Source organism: Melanerpes formicivorus, unplaced genomic scaffold (genome assembly GCF_026170545.1).
Source record: "Melanerpes formicivorus ecotype bairdi unplaced genomic scaffold, bMelFor1.0.p_v2 SCAF_59, whole genome shotgun sequence".
Taxonomy (NCBI): domain Eukaryota; kingdom Metazoa; phylum Chordata; class Aves; order Piciformes; family Picidae; genus Melanerpes; species Melanerpes formicivorus.
Genome location: NW_027142411.1, coordinates 1,553,615 through 1,566,124, shown reverse-complemented (window position 1 = coordinate 1,566,124; position 12,510 = coordinate 1,553,615). Strand labels below are relative to the sequence as shown.

Below are 12,510 nucleotides of genomic sequence, written 5' to 3'. Positions count from 1 at the left end.
TAGCCATAAACACAGACACATCCTACCAAAAACATGTGAAAAGTGCCCCAAGAGTGAAAAATAGCTAATTTTAACAACACTAGAAGAAGAACAAAGATCTATTAACTAGCTACAAATAAAGTCTGGACATTGAGAAAGATTTCTCACCATGGAAGACAGAGAGTCTGGAGGGATAAGCATACAGGTCGTTCTGCAAGGGGTTGAAGGGGTTTCTATCTGCTGCCCGTGGTAGCGGGTGGCCAGATCTACTACGCAGTGCCAGTTCATTGTCAGATAAAATATCACCACTTCAGTGATTCAGTTTGGAACACATCCTCAAATAGTTGCAATTTATGCAGGGGAGACACACTAAAAAAAGAGGGCTCCTGCCAAGCAGTAACCAATCCTGCCAGGATGACCTAAATCTGGTGCCAAGACAGATTTACCCTTCAAATTCAAACAGCAGAGCTGCATCTGTAACATGTTCTGCTTGCACTTCCTCTGCTGCTGAGCCTGAAAGGGAAGGTCAGATCACAGCTTCAGGATAGCAACCAATGCTCCTGCATGAAAGACAGCTTAATTTTAGCTTTTGTAAGATCCAAATGGCTTCAGATAAGTTAGTTTACTTATTTCCAGAAGTTTAAGGGGGCCTCAGAAGGCTATCACACACTAATCATATCCTAGGCACAGATGGGAAGACAAATGCTATAGTTACCTCACTAACAAAAATATCTATAAACAAAACAAGGCCAAAACAAGCTGAGGCAATACATAAAGGTCCTTGAGTGAGGGAAAATTCTCTATTTATTGGGGAAGCTGCAGGATCCTTCAAAAGGGGACTGGGAGCCAGAACAAAGAACCTCACAAACAGTTTTGAAGCAACAAGTGCTTTTTCATAAATTGTCTGAAGCAGCTAAAATAATGATCTTGCATAATGAGAAAGAAACAATTACAAACTCCTAGTCCCACAGGGAGCCTATTGTCTCATTAAAGCTTTCTGGAATTTCTATGACATTTCGGAGCAAATGACACGTTTCCCACTTGCTGGAAGTGGGAATGGACTTTCTATCTATTAAAGCAAGAACACAAGAAATGCCTTTTCCCATAGCACTTTTAGTGCCAGCTTTCTGATTTATCAACTAAGAACTTTGTGAGAATGATTTGATTCATTGAGGCTGTTAACATTTCAAAGGACTGACAGGTTATTAGAGTGGTTTAAAGAGTTACACAGACACCTCTGAAATCTTGCTGTCTCCTTAACAGACCTGAAAAATTTCCATGCATCTCCAGAGTGGGATTTGACCTCTAAGACCTATCAACCTACAGCAAAAACCTTTCTTTTCCAGTCTTAGTTACACCTGCCCTTCCTTTACAAGGATCAATAGGCTGCATGAGGCACTCCTTCCTGTGACAGTCATCAGCACCCTGTCTTGCTGGCCAGCCCTGACTCCCTCTTGTGCACCATCCCTCCCAGATCATACACAGACTTTTATCAGCTACTGGCCAACTTACTCATTCTTCCCACCAACATCTCTGGTCTTTCCCTTCAAAACTCTGTATTATTTAACTACCTAGCAGATGATGGATCTACTTTCTCCAGAAGGTCCACAAACAGCCGCAGCAGAGGACCAGTCAAAAGCTGCTCATTGAGCATCTGTAGTAAAAGAGAGGATGCCAGCAGCTCCTTACAGGCACAGCCCAGCATAGAGGCACAGAGGCTGGGCACTAATGAAGAAGACTATGTTAGAGTTGGCAGAGCATTCACAGTGCTTCAGGAAGAGAAGGAAGAAATAATAGAGGCAAGTGAGGTTAGAAAGAATTAAAGACATTTATAGCAAGGACACCCTGTCTTTACATGAAGTCCATTCTGTCTAGATGCATGTGTATGGGCAGGGACTGCTTTGGGGGCCTTTGCCAATTCTGTATCCTCAGCTTACACAGTGTCAGCTGGGCAAAAGGCCTTGCAGCTAAAGCCAGGACTTCAAAGTTCTCCTGAACCTGTGGCCTGACATTGCTGTAACAGTCCTGAATTCCACATGAAAAGGTTTAATATTAAAGAACAAAAAAGTCTGCCATAAGGCTGCAGGTTGCACTGTGCCAAAGCATAATACGATTATAAATTCCATTCATTTACAGAAGGATTCCAAGAGGACCATTTACTGCAAGTAGGATTATTGTTAGATAAAAATACTTTGTAAAGGGAACTCATGAATTTATTCCTTTGATTACAGCCTTCTTTTATATGAGAACCTAAAGGAAAGTCTAAGGACACAGAAGTAGGGATAAGGTGTCTGGGGCTGCCCACCTTCAGGACTTCAGGAGACAACAGAATATTCATTTAGCGGAAGAGGTACCCCAGTCTGAAAGCTGAGACCTGTTCTTGGGTTGTAAAATCTGCCTTATGGAAAAGAGCTACACAATTTCAAATGTAAGCAAACTCCCCTGACACTATCTTACCATTTTCCAAAGAAGAGAGATTTCCCTAAAAGGTAGTTCAAGGAACTGGTAACACAAAATGCTGCCTTGTTTCATTATGTGCCCTGGCATGCCTCAGAATTCAGCCTGATGCTGTTTTGCCCTCACAACATAACGCTTCATTACTAATGACCAAAGCTATGGCAGACAGCAGCCATCACTGACTGAACTTCAGCTTTTCTGTCTTTTCCTGAAGGTTGGTTTTTTCAGTACTTTCAATCCCTCTCCAACAACAACAGAAAAAGAAAGCATCACACACCCTCACACGTGGTGTTTGCAGGAGCACTGCAAGAAGGCTGTTTACTGCATGGAGAGTTATGGTCACCTACAAACACTTTGTGCAGGGAGTTTATTTGTTTATTCTTTTCATTACAGCCTTCTTTCACATAAGAGTAGTACAAAGTGTTTAAGTTCAGGATGCAACATTTGGGACAGCACTTGTGCTCCTTAATCTCTGACAACCAGTTAAAGGATTTGGGAGAGGGGTTTGTGTAGAGATTACTCTCAGAACATTTTTAGTTCACCAAAAGCTCCTGACAACCATTCACAGCCTTTAGATGGGAAAACAGATTCAGTCCCTCCCATCACAATCCTTCACATAGGGAAGTCTGATACCAAAGCAACCTGCAGGGTCTGGCCCAGTTCAGAAATCGAGATGCATCAGACAGCTTCAGTTACATGGTGACAGGAAAGTAAGAGAAGTTCCAACTTACCACCCCACCTCCTGCCGAGTGAACCAACACAGACATGCCTTCTCTGAGGTTAGCAACTTCAAAAAGCATCATGTAGGCAGTTACAAAGTTCATGGGAAATGCAGCAGCTTCAGAGAAACTCATGTCATCTGGGATCTTGTAGACAAATTCCACTGGGGTGCAGACTACTTCAGCCCATGCATTGTAGTTTACAAAAGCCATGACTCTGTCTCCAATCTGCAAACATGGAAGAGAACAATGCTCAGGATATGGCTGCAACCAAGACAAGAGAGCAGCTTGTAAGACCTGCAGCTCTCCTGTTCAAGCTGTGAAGATAATGATGCTCCACATCTTTGGCAAAATAGTAGCTAGGGTGTTTGGCTTTGGGCTTTTATCATTTTGAATTTGTATTTATTTAAAAAGTTGAATGTAATACAAATATCCACAGTTAAAGCCATTTCTTTTTTGGTAGGCTGCTTCTGGGATGGAGCAGTCTTCCATCACCACCAACAGAGATCAACTTTTGCTAGTAGCACTCTTAAATAACAAACAAGCCTGTAAGCAAAAATAGCATTCTTATTAAGACCCAGAAAGGACCAATGAAATGTTCTTTTTGAATGCAACATTTCTCTACTCAATTTATTTGGAATCCATATAGTAGTGAAGGGGTACTCCATACATGGAAATAAAGATTTTATTGTTAGTATTTGAGACACTCAATTGCTTCTAGGAACCTTTCAGAGGTCCAGGCATCTTAAACTGATACATTTGTATAATGATCTCCATTGCAGCTTCAGGGTTTGAAAATGGAGACAGTGTCTCCCCACTGATGGGCAAGTATAGCAAGGTAACTGGAGCCCTGAGGCCTCTGCAGGGTTACCACCACGTTTGGAAAGCAACACGGCCTAGGAGTAGAAACTGCCCTGATGGGGCTACTAGGGAGAGCAGCAGTGAGCAAACACTTGGCCAGCCTATACCAAAACATTCACAGGCACAGCTGTTACAAACTCTAGGTAATGGCTTGTCAGAAGCAGCCCCTATGCATCTTTTTCCTTGTCTTAGACCTCTTTGCTATTCTGTAATACACCAACACAAGAGCATCCTTAACCATGAAAGGTGCTCTTCAGTGGAGCCACAATATAAGCAATCAGGCAGGAACAGCATCAAACTTCAGGACTTTGTCTTTCAACCAAAACCAACAGCAGCTGTCCCTCTAAAATCTCTTTGCTCACCTGCCTCACATTCTTGATCTTACATTCTACTACCAGCCATGAATATTTTAAACACACTACAGGTTCATGGACTGTTTAAACTATATTCCACAGCAGTGGAGTAAAGCACAACACTTTTACCGTCGGGCAAATGTTTATAGCACGAGCACATTTTGGTCTCCCAAGCACCTGTCATCACTTTGCCTTTGGGATATTGCAGGTTTGCTGAAAGATAAGGTGCTGGTGACAGTTCTGAAGGGTTTGTCTCTTAGAATGAGAATGCTGAAACAAAACTGTCATTTCAATATCATCGAAATGCCTCCTCCTTTTGAAAAGCATTCAAACTAGCAATGCCTCAGTCGTAACCACTCTGTGGGTCCCTTTTGCTGTTAGAGAATCATCGAAACTCTAAAGTCTGTTTGGATTTATTAGTCCTGTGTCTTACATCCCTGTGACCAAACACAAATCATTCCCCAAAAGAATGCAGAGAAGTCCCCCTCAGAGATTCCCAAGGGATTTCTTAGCAATAATAAATACCATATTTCACCACAAGACAAGACAGAGCTTAGGCCTTAGCTCCTGAGAATCATCCCCACAACTAGAGAGCAGGCTCCATGCTTTAATGCTCAGTAGGAATCATCTTTTTGTTGTAATGGGAGAAGAAATAGAAGAAATTATATCATTATTCCACAAGAAAATCTTTCTTTCAATGTAAATGTTCTCACACATTGCTGTCAAAATGGACTGCCATTTGATGCTCAGGTGATAATGCAACCCCAGCAAGGCAATAAATTCTGGCATTATCTCAGGTAGTTAGGGCCAGTAAGACACATTTTCCCAGACCATGAAGTGCCCACAACTTTCATCTGACTTAAACTTGAAGAGACCTATAAATGGAAAGAAGGCCAGAAGATGTAGGGTGCAATCCTTGCCATTCCTGTGGACAGTGGTAACAGCATGTGTCAGAGACAACAAGCAGGCTCCTCTTTTGTGCAAGGAATCTATAAAGAAAGCAGCAGAATGCTCTTGCACCTTCCTCACGGTACATTCTCCTGTTGATGGGCCCATACCTGTGCAACAGCAGCTATTCTGAGGGTCAGCCCTTCTTCATCACTCAAACATTGCCATGGTTATGCAGATCATGTGCAAAAAGACCTAAAATCCCAGGGCTTGTTTCACTTGCAAGGGGTTACACCAGAGTACAAAGACTTGCTATAGTCAAAACAAAGATACAAGTTTAAAAGAGGCCCAGTGTATTCAGTCAGGTGCAATGTTATTCAAACAAGCACCATCTGCTGCAGCCTCATGATGCCCTTCAAAAATAGCAAGAACTTTAAAATTGAGAATGCTGATCTAGAGCAGAGACTCCCTACACTCCTTTCACAGGATGTTCTTCAATGTGGAGAGTAACTATAAAGCACAGACAATGGGGCAGAACTGAAGCAGCAAAGTTACTGTTCAGTTATTGCCTATCACACAAAAACATTGGAAGATTATGACTTGTCTCAAGGTAGAGATGGGGCAGGGTAGGGGAAGGTAGAGAAATGTCCTACGAAGAGCTCATCATTAAGACCCTGCTATAAACTAAATCAGTCATTTTCTTCACTCAACTAAGAAATCTTTACAGCTCTGTTAGAAGAGCAAAAATGTTACCTTTAAATAAAAACTGTATTAATTGTCCTCTTAAGATCAAGATACAATAAGGATTCAGAAAATGCAATTGCTTGGTGACATAGCTACTCAGCAAATAACTAAGGTGGGATTGATATGCAGTAACTCAGGTTTTATTTTCTTTTCTTTTAACTACTTAGGGAATAAAGTGCAAGGCTGGAGGGATTAAAGATGTTTAACATCAATAATGGAATAGAAGGTAGGACAGAATGCTGTTTATATCTAACATAAGATACTGAAGAGTACATAACTGGTTATGAAAACTTTATTATGAAAGCTTTATTACCTATATTAGTTATAAAAGCTTTATTATGCATGTATTAGCTATTTGTCATTTATTGCTGTTCTGTGAGGTGAAACAGATTCTCTTCCTCAGTGATGAGAGTAGGTCAAATACCCACAGTCAGGATCCCAATTTTATCCACACTTCATGAATGTACAGTTGCAAGAAACAATGCTTACTGTATATGGGGGGTCTCATTAACTCAAGATCAGAAGTTGGAACTAGAATCAGTAGTACATGGGCTCTGTTGAGGAACAGAGTAATGATGATCTTGAAGGTCTCTTCCAACCTGGTCTATTCTATTCTATTCTGAAAGCAAACATGGCCAAGAAAAGGAACTTAATAAGTTACCTCAGTTTCTTGTACTTTCTTAGAAGACATCAGTCTTGACTCCCAGTTCCTATTTAGCCATCGGGGTATGTACATGGTACAAGTGACATTTCAGGAAATATTTGAAGGTGATAACAATGGTGGCTTTAGAAACCAATTCAAGAGGTCGTTCTCATGCTTGAGAAAAATGACCCTAATCATTTCATCAGGGTGGTGAAGGCAGCTGTCTCTGGTGCACCACAAGGAATTAACAACAATATAGTCAGTGAAATGGTAATTACTTACTCTTGCTCTGAAAATAAAGAGAATATTACCTCAAATCCTTTCACGCTATCTCCAAGAGCTTCTACAATTCCAGAGCATTCAAACCCAGGAACAAGTGGCGTCTTAGGAGGGTTGTCAATGTTCCCCTGTCGCACCATCAAATCAATAAAGTTCAAACCACTGTAAAATACAGGAAAAGAATTTAAAAGAACATAAAGTCAAGACTATTACCACAGACCAGAGGAAAACTTGACCTGAGTGATGGGAAAGCTTCAGGGCAGCATTTAAAAGCTGGTCTCCACAGCATAAGAGGCACCCAGCAGGCGTTCACATTCTTCATGCAAGGAGCAGAATGACTTTACACTGTACTGTACAGGCCTTGGGTAGAAGAGTACACATGCGAGACAACCACATCTGTCATTAGCCCCAGAGCTTCCAAGACTGTTTAGGAATCACATGTGGAGACTCACAAAGGGGAGTTAGAAATTCAGTTGTAACCTTAAGACTTCTACAAATGCATTTCCAACTGGCAAGTAAGCCCCAGTTCAACTGCAGAAGAAAGTCCCAAAGCTCACACATTAGAGATGTTTTGAGCCAAGAGCAACCTGATGGAACTGTTTTAACCTCTGATACGACTCCAGGAATGAATCTTGTGTTCACCCCATCCCAGGCAAAAGTCCAAACTTCTGACCTTATTAAGCATCAGACACGCTGTTGTTTTAAAACTGTTCCTCCTGGACCACTTTTGGACAGTTTTGAAAAGCTTCTTTAGGTCTTGGGAGCCCTCAGGGCTGCTGCTCAGAAAAAAGCACAGGTCTTCCCCTATACACTCAGTTTGGTAAAAATCTTGGGGCATCTTTATTTTTTCTTTTATATGCTATGCCATTTTATTAAGTTTGTGGTTTTCTAGGCAGCCACAAATAAACCCCAAACAAACGGTACTGTTTATCTACTGTGTGCATACACTGATTACTGGCACAAATGCCATGCATAGTTAAAGCTTCTAAACCTTCCCACTAGCTAAAATACACTTCAGTATTAATCCATTGTTCCAAAACACAGCTCTGTATTTATTGTAAGCCAAAACTGCTGCACACTAACTCCCCCAGCTCCATGAAGCTATGCACACAGCCAGTCCTACTCATGCATACGACACCAGCAACTGCTTGTATACATAAGAACACTGATGCACACAAGTATTTATAGGATGCAGCTTTAGTCAAGATGCTAATCAAGATACAAACAGATTAAACAGACCCAATGAAAAAAAAGACAGGGTAGGCACACAGCATAAGCATGAAGACAAGACAGCATTCATGAGATGTAGGTCACTGGGTGGCGGGGGGGAAGAAATTCCACTAAATGTACACATTTGTAATTGGGGTGGAGGGTTTCAAAGCCACCTGAGCCCACAACTTTTAGCTCTGTAAAAGCAAGATTGCAGATTAGTTTTGGAGAAGCATGACTCTGACAATCTAGCTTGAGAAACTCAAGAGAAAGGCAAATACAAAAGCCCCACAACATGCTCACACACAAAGCTCAGAACATTAACCATACAGAAGGTTAGGAGGGGCTTGGCACAATTAAACTGGGAGCTTTGAAAGGATTTTGGAAAGGCCACTTCTTATCCAGTGGCTAAAAAACAGCTCCTATATTGCCACTGCAATGTTGATAATGAATGAGAACTGCCAAGTAACAAAATGCCTGCAAGGTAGTCATCATTTGGGGAATAAACCCCCAAAATATCCCCAAAACCCCATCACATAACCAAAAGGCCCACAATATACGTGGTGGCAACCATTTTGTGTGTGCATTAACCTCAGAGATGACACAAATACATCTTTTCCTCTTACCCCTGGCCAGCAAACTGCCTGGCAATCTTTAAACAAAAATGGTGGGAAGGTTTAAAACTATCAGATCTCATACTTTTTATCCAGAAACACTCATGGTTTATGAAGAAGACTGTCTTCAGGAACAAAACTGATACACTCTCCATTGCTCTGCTGCACTTAGGATGTCTTTTATTTGCTAGCAGTTTTTCCAAGTGCTGTTATCTCACAGTCACAGAGTCAGAAGGGTCACTTCTGCCCTGCTCCTCGTGACGCACATGTATGGTAGTGCAAGAATAATTTTAAGAGAGAGAAGTAAAATAAAGGGAGGTAATTACAGGACACCATTCCTTCTTCACACCCCCTATCTGAAATACTGCTCTGGTTTGTTTCAGCTCCTTGTCTAATCTTCCCAACAATATGCATTCTGCAGACTACCAACTGCAACGCAAATACAGCCATTTCAACTGCTCCATCATTATCAATCAGCAGTCACTTCAGGAAACATGTAGAAGCTGTGACTCAGCTTGGACATCGATGGCTGTTCCATTTCTTAGTCACTGAATGAGGCTAACACATGACTCATCTCAGCTGACACATTTTCAATTGGATCATTGATATTCCAGACCTTCAAAAGAATTATTCATCTGGCTTTGTGCTAATAGCAAGATCTCCTCCATCACCTCCTCTATTTATAGTCCTGTACTACGAAATGTATACATGTGATTTAACTGGTGCATACATCTGATTCCACTGGTTTAATTCCCCAGTGAACATGGAGACCACATAGAACTTGCATTTTTCACTGACAGATACTATTCATCCTGCATGCACACCTTCTTCTTAAAATAAAAATGACTTTTCTCCACCAGTTGATGAAAAAAATAATCATCTGTAATGGTGGTCATCTGCAGAACTGATTCAACAAAACCCACCATTTGTTATCAACACATCTCTGCAGAGCAGCCCATCTTCGGTATGTTCATCAACATCAACACTTGCACACTGCACCGGGCAAAGCCAACAGACATTCTTCCCCCAGAGCAGACCACAAGTCCATCATCATCCTGCTCAATCCTCTGTGTTTGCAGACTTGGGTCAAGAAGATTGGCAAATTGATTTTGCCTTGTTTGGAAGCACAGTTAGGTGACCTGATCACATCTCAGCCCCACAGCCATTTACAGCCAGGAATGACAAGCAGAGATGCTCCACAGCCCACAGGCTCCTCTGGCATGAAGGGAAGCTTCCAAAACACACAGGGTGTTGTGCAACCTGCGGTAACTACCCAGCAGTTGAGCAGGTCTACAGATGTCACACCAGCAATCATGCAACTCACACAGCTCACTAGTGATAATGCAACCCTGGAAAGAAACAGTAACTGTACCAGAGCTGAATATTTCTATGTATCAGCCAAGTGTTCTCTCTCTTTGTTCTTTATGATACATATTTACTGCTTTAAGGAAAGTGGAATTCGTACAGGTACTGAAGAGTGCCGTGAAGCCCTCAGGCATTTAAAAGATCCTGTCCACATGCTCACAACATTTTCAGTTTTGCATGTTAACTTTTGTTAACTCAATGGTTGGGAAAAAAAAATCAGTCAGGAAACAACAGAGCCTCTTCTCAAATGGACTGACAGCCCTGCTTCATAGCAAAATGAACTACCCAGCAGCCACTATGCTACCAGTGTTTCTTCTATTTCACCTAGCAGGGAATTTCTTGCATTTCCTCTTGTGGATAGTAGAGAGGAAAAAAATCAGTAAATAAATGAGAATGGGAAAAAATATCTCAGCCTTTCCTTTATTACTCCTCATTCAGACTGGTGGGTATTGACATTTTTCATGGGCAGTATCTTGGGGGAGGGGCAAATACACAGGTCACTAACCTTATGATCTCCATTAAGCACAGGGTGGAAAGCCCAGTATCTGAACACACCAAGCCTACCAGGATTGTCCAAGATCTGAGGCATATCCAGCAGATACACCATTCAAAACAAGCTCACTGCCCCATACCTCTTTAACTTCTAATGCAAGTTACTTCTAAAATAGACAACTTGGCCTTCACCTTGGAATTTATCTTCTGGAAGGTCTGTTTTCACATAATAGAAGAGGACAACAACAGATTCACTCCTGCCTAGGAGAAATTAATTTAGTCTTTGGTACACATCAAGTTGCGTGTTAAGATCCTAGTGTTACTCTGTCACTTAAATAAGTCTGTTTTCCTGAGAGAACATGTGCACTGAGAACCAGCTATCTAGGAAGAACAATCTGCTCCAGTTGTCTGTGAAAAGAATTAGCCTTCCAGGAACGCTCCTTTCCGGATGCTAGAGATGGACAGCCACTTGTCAGCTGGGCACAGGAACTGAGCACTGCAAAGCCATCGCTGGCTCCAGCTCTGCTGTCACACCAACTCCCAAGAAAAATTGTGATGACTGAAGTAAGCGATTCCCAGAGAAAAATAACACCAAGTACAGGGAGGGAAAAGGACAGGTGCTGAGCAACACACACAAGCTGGCACCCACATTTCTCAAAAGAAAACAACACAACGCAGTTGCCCAGTTTTCCCTCCCCATTTCTACCGTGAAAATCGATGACAGGTTGGTTTTTGGTTTTGGTTTGGTTTTTTTTCCCCGCTGACAGCACAGTGAACCCCGGCTCTGCTCCACGTCTGCCCGGTACCGAGTGACCCAGAGCTCAGCCTGAGCCAGGGCTGGGTTTCCCGCTGCTGCCGCGGGGAACAGCCGGCGGCTGTGGCGCAGGAAGCGGCCGCTCGGAGCGGGGCTCCCCACCGCAGGGGGAAGCTACAAGTGAGGGAAGTTACTCCAACAGCCTCCCGTCTGCCCCGGGCAGCGGCAGGGGAGGCTGCGGGGCTCGAACCGCATGCCGGCTCCCTCCGAGGCCAGGAAAGCCCCGCCGCAGGGGAGAGCCCCGCACGGGGAGACGCGGGTGTGCATGGGGGAGCCTCCCGGCCCTGCGCCCGCCCAAGGGTGGCCGCATCCCGCCCGACCCCGCGGGGCAATCCTGGACCGGCCCAGAAAGCAGGAGAGGGAGAGAGGTGATACTGGACCAGGCTTTGACGCGGATCTTCAGCTCCCCCTCCTGCGGCTCCGGCATCGCTTTCTTGGACACGCGGAGCTTGTTGAGCCCCCCGAAGGCGGACAGCACCACGGCCCTCATCTCCTTCGTGTCCCCAGCCCGCAGGCTGCCAGCGCCGCTGCCTTCAGCGGCTTCCTTGCCGCCCTCCTTCTCAATCATCTGCTCCGTCTCCTCCGCTCGCTGCGCTCCCTCCTTGGCCATGGCGGGGCTGCGGCGGCACGGCTCCCGCCGGCTGCTCCTGTGCGAGGCGCGGTGCCACCGTGTGGAATGGCCGCGGGCGCGGCGCGGAGCGGCACGGCGCTCGGTCCGCCCGGCGCCGCAATGCACCGACTAGCTGCGCAGCGCCATCCGCCGCCGCGGTGCGACGGGAGGCGGCCCCGCTGCCCCCGCTGCCCCCTCCCGCGCAGGTCCCCTGCCCTTGCTCGGCCGCCGGAGCGGGAGGACAGAACAGCCGGCGTCGTGAGGGGAGCGCCCGGAGCCTCGGCCGCGACGAAAATCACACCTGGCGGCCGGGCGGGACGGGCGATGCCCTTGGGAGGCCGCGGTGGGACCGCGCCTGTCCCAGTTTGACGGCCTGACGGGACGGAGGAGGCCTGGGTCCTGTCCTGTCCTCACCAGTTTAGCCCCCACCGGGAGCCGCAGGTAGGAGCCCGTAACCACGGCCCTACGGGCCGGTGCTGGAAG

The 12,510-nt window shown here is 44.6% G+C and overlaps 1 protein-coding gene across 1 annotated transcript in view; it reads right to left on the bottom strand.

The window, feature by feature from the left end:
- The window catches only part of VAT1L (vesicle amine transport 1 like), a 50,217-nt gene extending 38,121 nt beyond the window's left edge, over positions 1–12,096 (bottom strand). Inside the window, exons 1-3 of the mRNA XM_068161616.1 lie at positions 11,798–12,096; positions 6,956–7,085; positions 3,168–3,383 (exon numbers count right to left, since the gene is read on the bottom strand). Of these exons, the coding sequence (XP_068017717.1) occupies positions 3,168–3,383; positions 6,956–7,085; positions 11,798–12,027 (576 nt within the window). The 5' untranslated portion in view covers positions 12,028–12,096. The remainder of the gene's footprint in view (positions 1–3,167; positions 3,384–6,955; positions 7,086–11,797) is intronic.
- Positions 12,097–12,510: the final 414 nt, after the last annotated feature.